This window comes from Mesoplodon mirus (genome assembly GCF_964341445.2).
Source record: "Mesoplodon mirus genome assembly, chromosome: 7".
NCBI classification, from domain to species: Eukaryota; Metazoa; Chordata; class Mammalia; order Artiodactyla; family Ziphiidae; genus Mesoplodon; species Mesoplodon mirus.
In genome coordinates, this window is record NC_138983.1 from 95,901,500 (window position 1) to 95,919,963 (window position 18,464).

Here is an 18,464-nt window from a genome sequence, read left to right on the forward strand (position 1 = left end):
AGGTGATGGTCAGATAGTTCTTTGCAGAAGCCTGCCCTCCATCCTGCGAACCTTCCAGGCAATAGGTTTCCAGACAGCAGGCTCTCTGGCTTAGAGCCCCAGAAATGAAAAGTGGCTGTCCTGCTCTGAGGGAGCCTGGATGCAGTGTTTCCAGTGCTCACTGCTCTGAATTAAACATCACAGGCCTTAGTCTGTGTGTGACATGGGGCTGCCTCAGGCAGAGGACAGTTTCCTTTCACACCAAGCAATGCCAGGGAGAGCTGGGCCAGTGACAGAGTTGTGACTTTCCCTTTGATGTGCCCTCTGGAGAGCTCACCCCTCCCCAAGGTGCCCACCCCCGCCCCCAGGGCTTGGCAGACTAGGTCCCAAAGCAGAGACACCAGACCACAGAATGGGACAGAGAAGGGCCCCAAAAAAGCCATTGTCATGTACTGAAAACCTGAGGATTTACATAATGAGGTTTCACATGCATTATTCCTGGGCTGCATCATTCACACACAACGCAAGGGACATGCCAGCCTGTTTGGCGCTGGACATCCCTCAGCAGAGAAGGGTCTGAAATGGCCAAGCTGAACCTGTGTCAGGGTCCCCAGAAGAGCTACAGCTAGAAGCTTTCAAATTCGTGGAGTTCACAACTGGGGGAAAGACTTACCAAGGGACAGGCACCTGCTCCACACCGCACATGCTTCATCTCTCCCATCAACCCGCAAGGGATGCTGGCAAGTGTCAGCCCCTTAGAGAGAGGGGAAAGGTGAGTTGACAGAGGGTACCGTTCCCTGGCTACTAAGTGGCAGAAACAGGATTCCCTCCCCACCTGCTGCCCTCCCCCGCCCATGTTCACTTTTCCACACCCCCTCCTTCTGTGTCTCCCTTACCAGGGTGGCCCCCTTGGATACATCGCACCATTGCTCCTGGGGGTTTCACTCCAGGACTCAGGTTTGCATTTCATGCTTGTTGTTAATATGTCGTCAGAAATCCCTGTTTGTCGGGAAGAAAACAATAATACATTTTAAAGTTTTGCTGGATCCTAAAGGGCACTTGTATACATCTGTCTTGGCATCCGTTCCTTCCAGGGAGTATATCTTCGTTGTCTTTAAGCAGAAAAGAACGGAAAGTAGAATTCCTCTTTCCTAAGTTTTACACTTAGTATTTTCACAAGGAGCCTTAGTTTTTTAGCCTCCTGTATGAAACTTTGAAACTCTTCACCCGTTCACAGAGGTGGCAAGGTTGAAGCACTGAGATGAAATTACACATCTTAAGCTTCAGAATTGCCCCCCCCCCAAAAAATGGAGTTTGTAGTTTAAATGTTTGACCATCTCTTCACCAAGCAGACCTTTCAAGAATCAAAAGTCCTATTTCCACACTAATATCTCTGGCTGTGAAAATGAGACTTGGTATAAGATGCTGGGCCTTCACAGCGAACTGGGTCTGTGGCTCTGTCCATGTGGCAGAGGGACGGGAACCGCTGCCCAGGCCGTGCTCACTCGAATCCACTTCCCACATCACTCGAGAAGCCGGCAGTGTCTCTCAGAGTTCAGAGGCCAGATTTGGAGTCAAACAAATAGGGGTCAAGCCCCACCACTGCCCCGAATGACCCTGAGTAAGTGGCTTGACCTCTGTATCCCAGGTTCCTCAACAAAAGCAACCAAAACTGTTAGCAAGGGGCCTACTCCGTGGGGCAGCAGGAGAGTTAAATGGCAAAATGCCTGCAGTGCCTGGCATATCACAAGCCCCGTTTCTAAGGGTGAAGAATAGGCAGCTCATGGATGGGTGGGGATTCCTCTATTTCTTTCAGGGAGCTTCCTGCCAGCTGACGCCTTCCCCGGTCCTCCCAAAGCCGCCAGCTCTTATGGGACGCGCTCTTCTCTTTGGTGAATACGACTAGGCCACGGCCAAGAAAGGACCCAGATACCTTTTGTGAATGGGCTAAGGCTGGGATTTTCAAGAGGAAATTTTTAAATGCACAGAAGTTGCCACTTGGGAAGCACGCAAGCCCTTTCTCAGGGCTTGAAGTGGAAGAAAGGCTGAAGGGCAGCGGCTGCTTCTGGCAGGAGAAGCCGCTCAGCTCTCCTGCCAATCAAATCTCCAGCCAATCAAGTCCTGGCTAGGACGCGTGACCACCGCTTTGTCTTGTGGTCTCAGCCAGGAAAAGCCCCTAACCTTCCCTCTGCTTAATTAGCTCAGATCCCTCTTCTTTAAGATGAGAATAAAAATGGCACCTAGCTCGTAGCCTTCCCAATGGGAGCTTGTATACAAAACCCTTAGTACATAGGCCCACAAAGCAAACATGCTCTCCTACCATCGTCATTATCCTCACTATTCTCTTTAACTCACTATCTTCCAAGATTTCCTTGGGCCCAGGTATTCTCAAGATTCTGGCTTCCTCTGTGCCACTTGTGTGTTTTGTTTGTTTGTTTGTTTTTGCGGTACGCAGGCCTCTCACTGTTGTGGCCTCTCCCATTGTGGAGCACAGGCTCTGGACGCGCAGGCTCAGCGGCCATGTCTCACGGGCCCAGCCGCTCTGTGGCATGTGGCATCTTCCCGGACAGGGGCACGAACACGCGTCCCCTGCATCGGCAAGCGGACTCTCAACCACTGTGCCACCAGGGAAGCCCGAACTGTATATTTTTAAATGGTTAAGATGGTAAATGTTATATTATGTATATTTTACCATAATGAATAATTAAAAATGTTAATTATTGGGGGAAAAAAAGCCGTTGGGGACTTTGTAATGGATGGCTCAGTCTGTTAGCACTGGACCTACCATTCAATCTCAATATCGTTAAAAACAGGATGACCAGACATTATGTGCTCACTGTGTGATGCAGGATGGATCACACAGTACCGCCTATGAAGGCGTCTGGACAACAAAAAGACTTTGATCTCCTCAGACCTCTAGATCTAACTATTTGTTTACAGGAAACATGGGGAAAAGAGGAACAAGTTAACTGAAACCAAGAAGAAGTGATCAGCCAAATCCAGGATGTGAATGTTCTCCAGGACAAAAGACCCAGTTTCTCCAACAAATCAGTGGCTGGGGGATAAAAAAGGTCAGGGGCGGGGAGTTGCTGTTACAGAATTAAAGACATTTCAGAGACATAACAACCAAGTGTAATGTGTGGACCTTGTCTGGATCCTGATTCTAACAAAGATAAAAGTAAAAAAGATATCTCTGAGAGAATCAAGGAAATGTGAGCATGGACTGAATATTAGATGATATTCAGGAATGATTATAAGTATTTTTAGCTGTGATCATGTCAAGGCAGGGATAATATAAAGGAAAAAAAAGTCCTTTCAGTTAGGATGTCTTTATGGGTGAAATGACACAACTTGCTTTAAATTAACCTAGAAAAAAACTCAAAAAGGGAGAAAAAAGAATGAGAGAACACTGGGAAAATGTTGAAGCTGGATGATGAATACATGGAGTTAATCGCAGGCTTCTCTAGTTTTGTGTGTGTTTCCAAAATCCCAGAATAAAAAACAATTTTTATGTAGGCAATCTCAAAGGAACATACAGACACACACACAAACAGAGTGAGCTACAACCAAAGCATAAGCAAATGAGGAAGCCATTTGCCTTTAGTAAGTGCAGGAAAAGGGAGATTAAGCCTTGGGCCTTTGCAAGATGAGCTAACCAAGTCTAAGATGCCTGTATTAAGCTGGCACCCTCAAAGATGCTCCACACCCTGGCAAGAGGAGGGCTTAAAAAAATTTTTTTTCTGGACTTTCAGAAAGGAGAGCCTATGAAAACCTGTAGTTTTCAATGTGGCTCTGGAGGGGAAAACTAATAATGGCCACAATACTGATGATGATGATGATCACCCTGAAGGTTTGTAACCACGTGGGTCTGGGGCTCAAGTTTATACTCCATGTATTCAGTGGGAAAACTCCAAGTTGAGGAAATAAATGTCAGTGTTCAGAGGTTATTAGCATCCCCGGCATCCAGCTGAAACAAACAAAAAAGACTTCCGAGAGCAAAGCAGCCAGGAATCAGACCCCTCAGGATTCCCACAGATTAAGTTCAATCAAGAATGAGATCACAGTCAAATTACTAAACATCCAAGCAATAAGTCAGTATGAGCCAGAGTAAGCAGAAACAACAAACAAGACATTGAGACACCACCCCTCTGCCACTCCCACCCAAAGACTTCAGATGTTGGAATTATCAGATAACAGATTCTAAAATCACTATGTATTCAATATTTTTTTTAAAGAAGGCTTTTAAAATGAGCAAGGAATGAGACTATTAAAAATGGCCAGGCATTTGTCCTCAGGAGTTTGTGGGAGCCCAGGAGAGCTATTTGACCCCTGTACATTTGGCTCTTCCATTCTGGTGGGAAAAACAGATTTCTTTACAGAATCAAATTATGCTGGCAATAAAAATTCAAGTGCTTCCAGGAGCCAGAGAGGAAATATGAGCAGTGCATTGGGCAGGCAGAACATAGGCTGTATCTAAAGAGGGAGCCTCTACTCATCCCCAGCAGATTGATGATCTATATACAAGAAGAGAGTCCAGGTATTGCCAGATATTCCCATTTTCGCAAAAAAAGGCATAAATCCAGATGTTAATGATCTGTACATGTTGGCTACTGTGGTAGACATCTGGTTTTCGTCACCTAATAACAATTCACCTCTTCTAAAATATTATGGCGTTATGATCCTCCTTTGGGGACAACACCTTTCTCCTAGTCTCAGTCCAGTTTCTCAGAGACGCTGTTGATTCCACCTCTGGCTGAAGGGATGGGCATGTTGGCTCAAGCTCAGCCAATCAGAGCAGTCTCCTGGGCCACAATAATTGGCTCAGCAATGGGCTTGTGACCCACCCAGAGAAAATGAGAAGCAGTGAGGCCATTGGGGGAAGCTTAGGAAAAAGACTCCTATACTTCCCTATGGAATTTAAAGCTGAGAAGATGTAAGGGTTGGAGCTACGGCCGCCTTTTTGTGACCATTATACAGAGATTCTGTCTAAGGTTGGGTCCACATGGTACAAAGAATCCCTGAGAGCTGGAGAGAGGCCAAGGCCTCATGAAATCATCTGAGCCTGAACCCAGAGGTTCCCTCTAGAATTTTCATTTTTGGTAACCAGTGAATTTGCATTCATGCTGAAGACAATTTGAATAGGTTTCTCTGTCACTCCACAGAAAGAGGCCTATTCCTTCAGCAACTAATTAAAAGTCTTTTAACACGTTGGGAAAGCCAGACAAACATATCTGAAGGCTGACCATGGACCTTCAGTGTGCGGTCTCAGCACCTGGCCACCCCTCTCCTTCTGTACTCCTGTCCCTAGCGTCTCTGATGACTCATCTTCTAGCCTCCATTCCCACTGCTCCTTCCCTGGACTATCCTCTGCTCTCCCTGCTCTACCTCCGGAAATCCTACTCTTCCTTCAGAACTCAAGTCAAATGGGTCCTTTTTTCTTAGCGCTTTCCTGACAACCCCACCCTAAGCCCTACCCGAGGCAGAAGAAGATACCTCTCCCTCCATCCCCAGGCCCCTCTGACCCCCCCGATGAACACTCAGCCCTTCTGCTGAGGATCCTAATTACCCAGCCACATTCCTGTCTCGCCTGCTTCTTGACCGTGATCCAAATTCAGACGCAGATTAGAAGGGATGATATTTGAGGCTTAAGTTTCAAAAAACAATCAGTTCTTAGGAGAAGTCAAATAACATGGTGAAAGATGAGGATTTGGGTCAGGGATTCGAAAGAAAAGAACAGTTATTCCGGGGAAAAGAGAGGGTCTATGTGGAGTGCAGTGAGGAAGGAGGAAACACTGGACATATTTAGACCGAACGAAATGATTCAGAGGAAACCTGAGAAGAAATGTCTAGAGAGGCATGAGGTTGATCTGACTGGAAAGGAATACAAAAAATGTGTGATGGGAATGACCCAAAACAACAACGACAAAATGCCCAAAATAGGTGCACTGTTCACGTGAGAAAAGAATGCAGAGAGCAGCAAGACGCTGAGCAACCTCCAGAAAACAAGAGAGAAGGTGACAAAGGATGAGGTCATCTCAAACCAGATAAACTGGGAGGCTTTCTATGGATTGAAAGCGGTTTTTCAAAAGCTAGGGCTCATGTTGGCTTGCCCCTGATGGAAACTCAGGGCACCGAGGCCTTCTGGAATTTTCTGTTCAACAGACAGACACAGGGAGGGTCCCAAGAGGCCAGGCAGTGGCTAGATGTACCAAAAGAGTTACCATGGGTCAAAGGTCAAAACAAGCAAGGTCTCAGTTTATGAGCCACCCCAGGCAAGCACTGTCTCGCTTTTTACTTCTAAGGACCATGGGACCTTGTCCACAGTTCCCATGCCACCTACCCCGGGACCAATTCTTTCTTCATGTGATAAAATACCTAAGCCGGACAGTAGCCAATCACAGCGGCCTTTAACCTTTGTTGGGGACATACCTGGTTGAGGTTCTGAGCCCTCTTCCCAGAAAAATGAACACAGCCTCAGTCACAACAAAGTTTCCTTCCCGTTTAAGCAGCTTATACCCGCCCTGGGGCCCATCTCTTGAACAATAGTTCCTAAACTCATTCACTTAATCAAAAAAACATTTATTGAGTGCCAGCTCCCTGGTACCTGCCAGGTACTGCTGCCAGGTACTGCTCCGGGCACCAAGGGTACAGGGATCCTCGCCTTATGGAGTGGACCTTCCAGTTTGTATCTGAGCCCTCAAATGATCAGAATGTCTGGCGAAGCGGCCCGGGAATTCAGTGATTCTGACATGGGCCCAGAATTAGGACCTGTCGTCCCGAAGAGCCCCAGCTCAAACACCCCTTCTGTAAGGAGAGAGGGGAGGAGTGTATTGAAAGCATGTGCTCTAACTGGGAAGCTCATAGCCTGCTGAGGGAGTGTAGAGGTTACCTGCACTTTGGAAAAATGTTTGGCAGAATCTCGTAAAGCGGGACGTATGTGGGACCCAGAAATTCTACTCCTAGATATATACCCAAGAGATATGTGCACATGTGCAGACCAAAAGGCATACACAACGGCCCCCAATTATCCCTGGTGTTCACACCTCTGTGTCCCCTCCCCTTGCGAGTAGGCAGGACTGTACCTTATTTCTAATCAGTAGATGCTGCAAAGGTGATGGGCATGTCATTTCTGTGATTATGTTACAGAAGATTGTAACTTCCATCTTGCCTGGAGACTCTCTCTAAGGACTCTCACTGGCTTTGATGAAGCAAGCCACCTTATGGAGAGGCCCACATGGCAAGAAACAGTGCAGGATCTCTGGCTAACAGCCAGCAAGGAGGTGAGGCCCTCAGACTAACTAACAACCCTCAGGAAACTGTATCCTGCCAACCACCACATGAACTGGAAAGAGGGTCCTTCCCCAGCTGAGCCTCAGATGAGACCCCAGCCCTGGCCACCTCCCTCATTGCAGCCTGGGAGAGACCCTGAGCAGAGAACCCAGCTAAGCAGTGCCCGGATTCCTGACCCACACAAACTGTGACATAAGTGTGTGTTTTTTGGATCCGTTAAGTTTGCCATAATTTGTTCTGCAGGAATAGATAACAGAGTGTAAAGCAATGCAGCAGTGAGAATGAATGAACCACAGCTACATCAGACAACATGGTCGAACCTCACATAGTTGAGTGAAAGAAACCAGGCAGCAAATGGAATCTGTAAGATTCCATTTCCATGAAGTTCAAAAACAAGCAGAACTAATCTATGATTGGAAGTCAGACAAGCGGGAGGGGCTAACCAGAAGTGAGCACAGGGAGTCTTCTCGGAGGGGTGGGGGCGGGTGGTAATGTTCTGCTTCTTGTTCTGGGTTCTGGTTAGGGTGGGTGCATACACTTTGTGAAAATTCTTCAAGCGTACACTTATCAGTTGTGCTCTTTTCGAGATGTAGATTATGTTTTGAAAACAAAAGTTTACAAAAATGACAATATGCTGGAGTCCAACAGCTAGGGTTCGAATCTTGGACCTATCACTTACAAGATTTGTAACTGGGCAAGTTACTTGACTTTTTTAAGCCCGCCTCTGTAAAATGGGTTGGGCTAAGAATTAAATAAAACAGTGCATGGCATAGTGGCTGGTACCTAACAAGCCTCAATAAATATTAGCTAGTTTGGTTCACCTCATTCATAATGGTTCATTGTTAATCTCAAAAAAAGAAGTAGTGGAGGTTGATTTGCCTGGATGCCTGCAAGTCGAATTTATGGAGTTGTCCTGCAGGTGCCACCCCACAGAGACCAGCTGGATTCTCAGAATCCCTCTAGCAGCGATCAGGGGAGCTCAGCCTGCCTCTGACACCCACACCCAGAAAGGTCCCTGGGCAACAAGCAAGATGATATGCGAGTGTTCTGAGGTCAAGTTTGCTCTGGGTTGGGACTGAGACGATGCAAATCAAAGTTCTCCCCAGGATGGCCGTGATCGGGTTGAGATGGTGCTGTCCTCCCACATCATCAAGAAAACAACAAAAACAAGCAAAGAGACAGACAGCAACGCGGACATTCACAGAAGGAGTGTGTGGTACCGGGCACAGTTTACTACTTCACACATATTAACCCATTTGGTCTTTACAGTCAATGCTGTTATTACCTCCATTTTACAGGTGAGAGAAGTGAGGTACAGACAGAATAAAACAAACAAACAAACGAAACCAGGCCGATCAGAGGTGGGATCAGCACCCTTCATCTGCAGTTTTCAAACAGAACATACAGACTGACCTCCCTGGCAAAGCTTTTTTTCTGTGTTGTTGTTTTTTTTTTGAGAGAGTAGTTTTTTGTTTTTGTTTTAATTTTTTAAAATTAATTAATTTATTTATTTTTGGCTGTGTTGGGTCTTCGTTTCTGTGCGAGGGCTTTCTCCAGTTGTGGCAAGCGGGGGTCACTCTTCATCACGGTGCACAGGCCTCTCACTATCGCGGCCTCTCTTGTTGCAGAGCACAAGCTCCAGATGCGCAGGCTCAGTAGTTGTGGCTCACGGGCCTAGATGCTCCGCGGCATGTGGGATCCTCCCGGACAAGGGCTCGAACCCACGTCCCCTGCATTGGCAGGCAGATTCTCAACCACTGCGCCACCAGGGAAGCCCCCGGCAAAGCTCTGATTTGCAAGAGATGAATGTCCCAACCAGCCTTGTCTCTATCTGAGAAAACACCTGGGTGATTTCTCATTTTCTGACAGGGGAAGGGGGTGAGCACGGCTGCAGAAGGCCTCAGTGACCAGCTGTGATTTTGTGGTTTGAATTTATTTTTGTGAACCTGTGTGTGTGTGTGTGTATAAAAACCTGCATTTCCTTAGCCCATAGTGTCAGGTTATGAATGGACTGTGGAGCCTCCAATGGCCCTTTGCTCTCCCATCTGACACCTACTCAACAGCTTAGCTACTTCCTGATCTTCGAGAGCTCTCTCTCTCTTTTACACTCCCTTTCTCCTGTTCCAGCTCTTTCCCTGGCTCTCTCTTACCCCTTAAAGGCTGGGCAAGCTCCCTACCTCTTCCAGGCAGGAGGCCAGCATTCATTGCTTGTTGGAATGCAGGGGACAACAAGCAGATCTCGGGAGGGGGCACAGTGGATGGGCTCTCCCAGTCAAGGACAGCCCAGGGAAGGTAACTGTGGCCCAATGAGATTTTATGGGGCAGAGTTCCTGCAGGAAAGAAGCCCAGTGGGTGGCAGGAGAGGTCCCTGGCAAGCTCCAGCTACGCTCTCTTGGCCTCAGCTCCCTCCCCCTCTTGCTGCAGGCACTGCCCAAACTTCAGGACAGCCAGAAGCCCAGATTGTTCAGGGCTGAGGGAAAGCAGGTGGTGAGCATGGGTGTCTCGTGGCTGTGACACCTGTCACCTGTGGTCCCCGGGGAAAATACCTTCCCATCACAGTCATCTAGATTCAAATCCTTTTCTGGCTGTGTCACCTTGGTCACATACCTCCATGTCTCTTGAGCCTTATTTTCCTGTTCAAGTGGGAGTGATGTGATAGAAATAATACCCATCACGACATTTTTGAGCATTTCTCTGCAGAGCTCCCTGTTCCAGGTGTTTCATACACACCTACTGCCCCAGGTTATGGTGAGGATTAAATGAGATGATCCACAGGAAGGACTGGGACAGTGCCCTGCGGGTGGAAAGCCCGGAGTTAACATCACTCGCTCCAGTATTAGGAGGACAGCTGGGAATGACAAAGCTGGGACATGGACCCAGGCCTTTCAGACACCAGCATCCTGATGTTGATTGAGATACAGTACAGCCTTGGTAGCCACCCAGAGCTCAATAAGATTGATTGATTACAGGCATCACCAAGGAGCCCATATAAGCTAGAAACCTCTTTTTTTTTTTTTGGCCATGCCGTGTGGCTTGCGGGATCTTAATTTCCCCACCAGGGATTGAACCCGGGCCATGGCAGTGAAAGCACCAAGTCCGAACCAGTGGACCGCCAGGGAATTCCCCAGGTGCAGTATTTTGATCACCCTATCATTGCAAAGTACAACTCTCACTCAGCCCAGGACATGCTATGATAAAGCCATGAGTTATTGGGGTATTTTAGTTTCTGTTTTTGAAATTTAAGTGGATGACATGGAACTGGGTTTTTAGACTTTCACACACCCTTTGAGATGACTGTGGCATCCTGTGGGGAGCGGCAGGATCCAATCAAGATTTGGCAATTTCTGCTCCAGTGAGCCTGAATGTCAGCTTTGTTCTGCGTTTAGTATTTCCTCATCGAGAGATGGACTAATGGCAACATATGCTCTCCCAAGCCTATCAGGGGGCCATGAGTGGCTCCGGCTCCAGGCTGGCCTGAATGGGCTCCATAGGGTCTGGCTGGCAGTGAGCAGGGTTGCTGTTCTGTGCTCATGTTGATGAGACTGAAGACAAGCATGGAGATGGGGGTGGGGCTGGGGAGGGCCAAGGCTACAGAAGCCTAGGTCCTGGGGTAAGGACAGTTCAGCTCAGCAGCTCAAGAGTAGGAGGCAAGGCTGTGGGCAGGTGGCAAGGGCTGCCCCTGTTCATTCACTCATTCGTTCATTCAGGCACTGTTCTAGGTACTGGTGATACAGCAGTGAACAAAAGAGAAAAAAATCCCTGCCCTCATGGAGCTTAAGTTGGGGGCAGGGGGGAGTTGGGAGTGGGGAGACTGACAACAAATAAGAGAAGAAAACTAAATAAATAGCATGTTAGAGGAGTGGTAAGATGAAGGGAAGAGCAATAGAGTGAGGTGTTTGTTTTGTTATTCATGTTTTTGGGGGGGTGTTTTTTGTTTTGTTTTGTTTTTTTGGGTGGCATCATGGGGCTTGCAGGATTGACCAGGGATCGAACCGGGCAGTGAAAGCACCGAGTCCTAAACACTGGATCGCCAGGGAATTCCAAGACCCTTTTAAATAGGGTGATACTTGAGTAAAAATCTAAAGGAGCTGAAGGAGATCCCTGGGGGAAGTGCCTGGTAGGGAGAAGAAACAGTAACTGCAAAGGCCCTGAGGCAGAAATGTGCCTGGAGAGTTGAGCCTGACCCTCTCTGTTCCTCTGAAGTTACCACTCAGGGCCCCGGCCTCTGTGGTCACTCCTCATACATTCCTAAGGTCTTTCTGGTCGAATGGCAGAACCTTCCAGGCTGACTGAGGGCCTGGAAGAGATTTCTAGGGAAAAGTTCTGGGAGGGCTCTGCCATTCAACTGCAGGGTTGAATAAGTCCTGAGGTTTTGCCAAGCTTTTAACAAATGCACAAGGAATTTGCAAGAATGCAACAAATTCATTCCTGGACCATGCTCCAGAGCTGCTTAATCAGAATCTCTGAGGTCTGTGCCAGGAAATGTGCATTTCTAAGAGCCTCTAGGCATGTGGGAGCATCTTTACCATATATTCCATCCCATATCGATTTCCATGATTTTTCTCTCTTATATCTTCTTCTAATTGACTAGAGTGGAGTCTGCCATCTTTCATCTTTCTCAGATGAATATTTTGAGTTTGTCTTGGGGCACCTTGTCAGTCATTTCCTGGCAGGGAAATGAGGCATTCTGTAGGTAGTCAGCAGGTCTGTTCTGCTCCCAGACAGAAGGGGCTGATCTGAAAAGAGGTGACATGGGGTGAGGGGAGATAGTTGGCATTTGCATGTCTTCTCCACACGCTCCATCCCCCCAGCCCCGTGCCCATGGGGGGTGCGGGGGGATTTCTTAAGGATCTGATCCAGGTCAACACTGGGGCCACCGTCTGACCTTGTAGGGACTCAGGTGATGTTTGTAGAAGTAAAGAACACATGAATGAATAAACGCGAGTTTTGACAGGGAAGGACAGGAACAGTAAGGCTGTGGGCTTGTAAATACCCCTTCCCTAGCACGTGGGAGAATCTTCCATTCTTTCAGAAGTGTTCCCTCCACCGCACCCATCTCCCATCTCCACCCCCATCCCCAGAAGTGATGGTCCCCCAGCTTACTCTGTTTTCTCCTCCACAACAGAGAGAACTAGAGATTCGGGTGGGACGGGGGGGACCAACCTCCAGGCTTCTCGTGGTTCAGCTCCATTACCCTCCCACGCCTGACCACCCCCTCCTCAACGCACCGAGCCTAGAGCTAAGGTCAGTAGGAAGGATTCTCGAGTCTGCTCCTTCCCCGCTGTAAGACTTGGAGCTACTTCTGTGAACACTGAGCCTGTTTCCCCATCCTGGAAACGGGGCTGGGGACCTCTAGGGGGCAGGTCGGGGAGGGCTCGCAGCGCTGCAGCGGGCTGTAATTGGCCGGGTGCTGCCAGCGCACCTCCCCCTCATCCTCGGGCGCCGCGCACGCCACGCCCCTCCCCAGCTCGGCCGTCAGAATGGCGTTGCCGTGGCGACGTTCGTACAAAGGCCGGGCGGGCGCACGGGCTGCGGGCTGTCGCCTGGAGACTCCGCGGGAGGGCGGCAGGGCGGAGGTCAGGGCTTCTTGGCAGAGGACGAGGCGTGGGCTTCTTCCTCAGGCCAGGTGAGAGCGGCGCGCGAGGAGGCGGCGGGAGGAAACCTGGGCCGGAGGAGGCCAGCCCTGCGAGGTCAAGGGTGTTGGGATAGGCAGGGGACCCGGCGCCAGCCGAGTCCGAACTCTCTGATCCAGGCTCGGGTCGCCAGGAGCACCCCAGAAAAGGTGCCCCAACACCAGCCGTTCCTTCCTAAGTGCAGCCTCTACCTCGCCCCCCAAGGGAGGCGGCACGGGAGCTTTAAGCCTCTCCTGGGCACCAGCTCTTGGATGTCCTGTGGGTATAGCTGGGATTAAGAGAGGAACCCCTGTTTCCCCTGATTTATGGACAACACCCACCCAATGGTCAGAGACACACACACACACACACCCGCCCCTTACCTGAACTCCCCTTCTTTAAGGAACTTTGAGGCCACTGTAAACCTCAAAAGAAAGTTTGCTCCTATAGCCCAATTCTGAGCCATCCAAAGTGGTCGGGGGAACGCAGATGACTGAAGCCCTTTTGCTCTTTCCTGTGGCTGGTGCTCCATGGCCCTGAGTAAGAACGAATTCACAGAGCTCCACACATTCAAATTACTTTGACAGTGTTTTCACGCAAGGAAGTGATGCACAGGGCAAAATGAAGGTGGAGAAATATTGTCCAATCCAAAAGCTAAAGAGATAGAATTTAGGTTTTCCAAGGCGTCATCTAAGCTAGATACTGACAGGAAAAATGAAAGGTAGTTACTATCAAAGCTTCCTAGCCAGCTGGCTGTACTGACTTGCTTTGAGGTGTCCTTTGTATTTTCATTCACTCAGCAAGTGTTTCCCAAGCACCTACTATGTGTCAGGTTCTGCCCCCCCGCCGCCCCCTACCCTGGAGAAGGGGTAATGCACAGAACTGGCAGGAACTGCAAAGGGTCTGACATTTGACCCTGTTTGAAAGTTAGTAAGTTAGCCTGCCCAGCTTATAGTTCCTGGCAGAAGACAAGAGACTCCTGGGCCAGAAACAAAGAACTTGATGACTCACAGCACAGCCGACATAACAGGCAGCAGAGCTGCATATGCACATTGGTTCCTGTTGCCCTGAAAGTCCCTCGGGGTGGTGCAGAGCAGCCAGTGTGGATGCTGTGCGCACAGTGGGTCTGTGTCCCAGGTAAGGAACTCCAAACTCAGGAAACTGCAATCTTTGAAAGGGGCTGCTAGCAAACCTGCCCAACTTTTGCCCCAGAAGGAGCCGTTATCTTTATTAGAAACATTACCTCTATCCTCCCAGGCTGTTTGCCATACAAGCAGCCTCGGAAAGTGAGTGCAGGACAAAATCTTTCAATGCCTTTGCTCTGAAGATGGGTACAAACACAAAATACCCATGAAGAATCGCTTCTGAACAAAATGAACACAGTCCTGGTTTTCCAGGAACATATATGTTAGTGAAAGAGAAACCAACAGCAAGCATAACTAAAGAAAGGAACAAGAACATGTCAGAGAATGATAAGTACAAGGAAGGAAACACAGCAGGGGAAAACTAGCAGGGGAATAACATGACTGAGGGTGCCTTTAGCCAGAGTGGTCAGGTGGTTGCCCCGAAGGGGGACGTCTGAGCAGAGAGAAGACCCCAGCCTTGGGGACGTCTGGGGTGAGAGCTAAACAACAAATATGTGCATAATCCAAGTTTAAGTTTTCGATTAGTGGCGTTTCCTGTGGTTTTCCTGCAGAAGAGACATTTCTTGGAAGTTTCCATTTTAGCTTAATTAGACTTGAATGTGTTGCGTGCTAACATGGTCCTCTGCAATTGAAGATTAATAACTGAAGGCAGCAGAGCATGGTTCTTTGGGAAGAGGAAATGTCTTTTCCCCTGTATACATGACAGCGAACTTAATCAAATCTATTTCTCATTATATGAAAGCATCAATATTTGTGGGACATCCACAGGCCTCAAAGTTTACAAATATAAACTATCCAGCTTATTTTTATTTCTCTTACCCCCAGGTAGGGTCTCGTCTTCCTTTCAGAGGATAGAATGCTGGTTTCAAGGACTTTCTTTTATTACATGTGCCAAGTGTCAGCAGACAGTGCAATTCCCCCACCCCTACTCTGCCCCACCAGCAGCAATGGAGGTTTGTACACTGGTTACATGCAAAGGCCCAGAGTTGTCACACACTTACTACTGTGTGACCTTAACTTCTCTGAGTCTCAGTTTCCTCATTTGTAAAGCGGGACAATACTGACACCTGCCTCGCAGGGTGGTTCTGAGGATGAAAAGAGGCCATGTGTGTAAAAGGATAGCCCAGTGCCTGGCACTTAGTAGGGATTCAGTGATGGAATGATGATGGAGATGTTGATGGAAAGCAGAGCCAGACAGGAGACCCTCTACGGTCAGACCTAGAGATTTTTGTTTTTATCCACAGTTTAACAACTTCACACTTCAGTGACCTTTCAGTTGAAAAGAGACTTTGGGGACTTTCCTGGTGGCTCAGCAGTTAAGAATCCACCTGCCAATGCAGGGGACTCGGGTTCGAGCCCTGGTCCAGGAAGATCCCACATGCCTCGGAGCAACTAAGCCAGTGCACCACAACTACTGAGCCTGCACTCTAGAGCCAGCGAGCCACAGCTAGGGCCCTAGTGCCGCAACTACTGAGCCCACGTGCTCCAACTACTGAAGCCTGCACACCTAGAGCCCGTGCTCCACAACAGGAGAAGCCACCGCAGTGAGAAGCCTGCGCACCGTGAGGAAGAGTAGCCTCCGCTCGCCGCAACTAGAGAAAGCCCGCATGGAGCAACGAACACCCAACACAGCCAAAAAAAAAAAAAAAAGGAAAAAAAAGAAAAGAGACTATGTTTGACATGGCACTGAGATGGATCAGAATTCCAATATCATGTGAATTATCATCAACATCTTGGAACCAGCTGAAGTCACTGAAATTTTTATGTTTTAAAAAACATGTATATATGGGCTTCCCTGGTGGCACAGTGGTTGAGAGTCTGCCTGCCGATGCAGGGGACACGGGTTCGTGCCCCGGTCTTGGAGGATCCCACATGCTGCGGAGCGGCTGGGCCCGTGAGCCATGGCCTCTGAGCCTGTGCGTCCGGAGCCTGTGCTCCGCAACGGGAGAGGCCACAACAGTGAGAGGCCCGCGTAACGCAAAAAAAAAAAAAAAAAAAAATTAAAATAAATAAATAAATAAATAAATAAATAAATAATAAAAAACATGTATAGGGCTTCCCTGGTGGCGCAGTGGTTGAGAATCTGCCTGCTAATACAGGGCACATGGGTTCGAGCCCTGGTCTGGGAAGATCCCACGTGCCGCGGAGCAACTAGGCCCGCGAGCCACAACTACTGAGCTTGCGCATGTGGAGCCTGTGCTCCACAACAAGAGAGGCCGCGATAGTGAGAGGCCCGCACACCGCGATGAAGAGTGGCCCCCGCTTGCCACAACTAGAGAAAGCCCTCGCGCAGAAACGAAGACCCAACACAGCCAAAAATTAATAAATAAATTTTAAAACCATGTATAGGATTTACTTTGAAATGCATTAAAATATAAAATGTATAGATGGGTAGATATGTGATAAAGCAAATAGAACAAAATGTTGATTGTAGAATCTGGGTGGTGGTTCTATAGAAGTTCACCATCCACTTCTTTCAACTTTTCTGTGTGTTTGACATTTTCATAATAAAATGCCAGCAAAAGATACGTACAGAGTCTTGACCGTACAGCCAAGCTATAATCTTGATATTTTGTCTTTGGAAATCATTTTTTTTCAACCTAAATATATGAAGGAATGCGGTGACTTAAAAAGAAAGTATCTTCTAATGCCCATTTCCAGCTGATTTTATTGATACAAATCCCAGTCGTTACTGCGGGTCCTGGTTTGTGTCTAAGTGTGTGCAAGACCAACCAATAGTATTTCAGTCTTTTGCTTTCTCTTCATGCATATCAGGGGAAACACATGGCCAAAACGGCTACTTACTTTTCCCGAAACCAGCCAATTAGAGGATAGTTTACAGTGGCGCATCTCAACTCAAAGCTGTCCACAGATCATATGGGGATGTTGAAATGCAGATTGTGACTCAGCAGGTCTCGGGTTGGGGGAGCCTGGGATTCTGCATTTCTGAACAGCTCCCAGCTGGTACCGATAGCACAGCTCTGCAGACTACATTTTCAGCCACAAAGTCTGAGAAGAAGGTTTTCCCCAAGTTGGCCGATAAGAACCACCTGGGGCTTCCCTGGTGGCGCAGTGGTTGACAGTCTGCCTGCCGATGCAGGGGACACGGGTTCATGCCCTGGTCTGGGAAGATCCCACATGCCACGGAGCGGCTGGGCCCGTGAGCCATGGCCGCTGAGCCTGCGCGTCCGGAGCCTGTGCTCTGCAACGGGAGAGGCCACAACACTGAGAGGCCCGTGTACCGCAAAAAAAAAAAGGGAGGGGGAGGGGGCTTTTTTAAGGATATAGGGTTGAGTGCCTCATAAAAACTGGGAGCTGAAAGAGAGCCTGGCCTCGAAATAGAACTGGTAAGCCATCAGATCTCAGGCATCATCTCTTTTACACACACACAAGCATGCGCACACGCACACACAGGCCGTATCTCCTCTCTGTGTCTCTGTGTGGCTCCCCTGATCTCTGCTCTCTCCAGTCATGTGACAGGAAGGAATGACCTCATGGTCCCCCAGTTCAAAGGACCAGCCCAGGAAGCAAGTAGCATCTTAGAGCCCATAACCCCAAATCCTGGGAGTGACCATCTTAAAAGCCCAGCCCGTGCCAAGTGCCCGATCAGCTATGACCAGGGACAGAGTCACACACATGGCTGCCTGGATCCAGGAGTAGTGCTCAGAAAAGGGTGAGACAGACCCCCTAGAGTATGCTGCATTTTACCCTCCTAAGACATCAGAGACATAAGGCATTCAGTTCAGTAACAGCTTTTCGAGAGAAAGTCCATCCCAATGAAATTGCCTATAATCAGAAACTCCTGGTTCAAAAAAAGATGCAAATGTCAGAAGAAAACGTTATCTGTGTATCTGGAAGAGTGTACACCAAAATGTGAATAAGGTTACCTGTGGGTAGTGTGATAATGGTGGATCATTTTTCCTTCGTTTTGCTCACGTCTATGTGTGTATATAAATATTTTTTACAACAAAGATTTTATTTTGAGTAAAAAAAAATGCCATTTGAGAAATATTTGGGGGTCTCCCTACAATTATAGAGTTTGGGCGTTTGTTGCTCTTGCTTGTTGTAGGTTGGAGCCAGAAAAGGCACCCCAAAGATGGACCAAGGAAGGGAGATGCTGAAGAGAGAAATGTCCAGCAAATCCAGCCAGAGCCTTCTGTTTTCTAAACCTGGTGGAAGGAACTAGAAACGTCGTCCCGCTGGGCCTCGCGTGATCCTCCGTGAGTCAGTGTAACTCTTCTGCGTCAAACTACTAAGATGCTTTGTTAGGACATTAAAGGTTGCTACCCTAGTGTGTTGCTTCCTAGACTGGTATTTTGCACAATACTGTATTTTGGAGTGTGTGAGGAGAGGGGTCCTTTTCACAGATATTATGAATGTAAACATACGCAGGCGTATGAAGAATAAGTTTGAAATTCAGACTCCTAGGCCTGGTAGA

At 48.3% G+C, this 18,464-nt stretch overlaps 1 protein-coding gene across 1 annotated transcript in view; it reads left to right on the plus strand.

The window, feature by feature from the left end:
* Positions 1-18,212, plus strand: part of LOC309808892 (forkhead-associated domain-containing protein 1-like) — a gene marked incomplete at both ends in the record, with an annotated part of 97,336 nt that extends 79,124 nt beyond the window's left edge. Inside the window, one exon of the mRNA XM_082629464.1 lies at positions 18,096-18,212. Coding sequence (XP_082485590.1) covers positions 18,096-18,212 — 117 coding nt within the window. The remainder of the gene's footprint in view (positions 1-18,095) is intronic.
* Between the last annotated feature and the right edge of the window lie 252 nt (positions 18,213-18,464).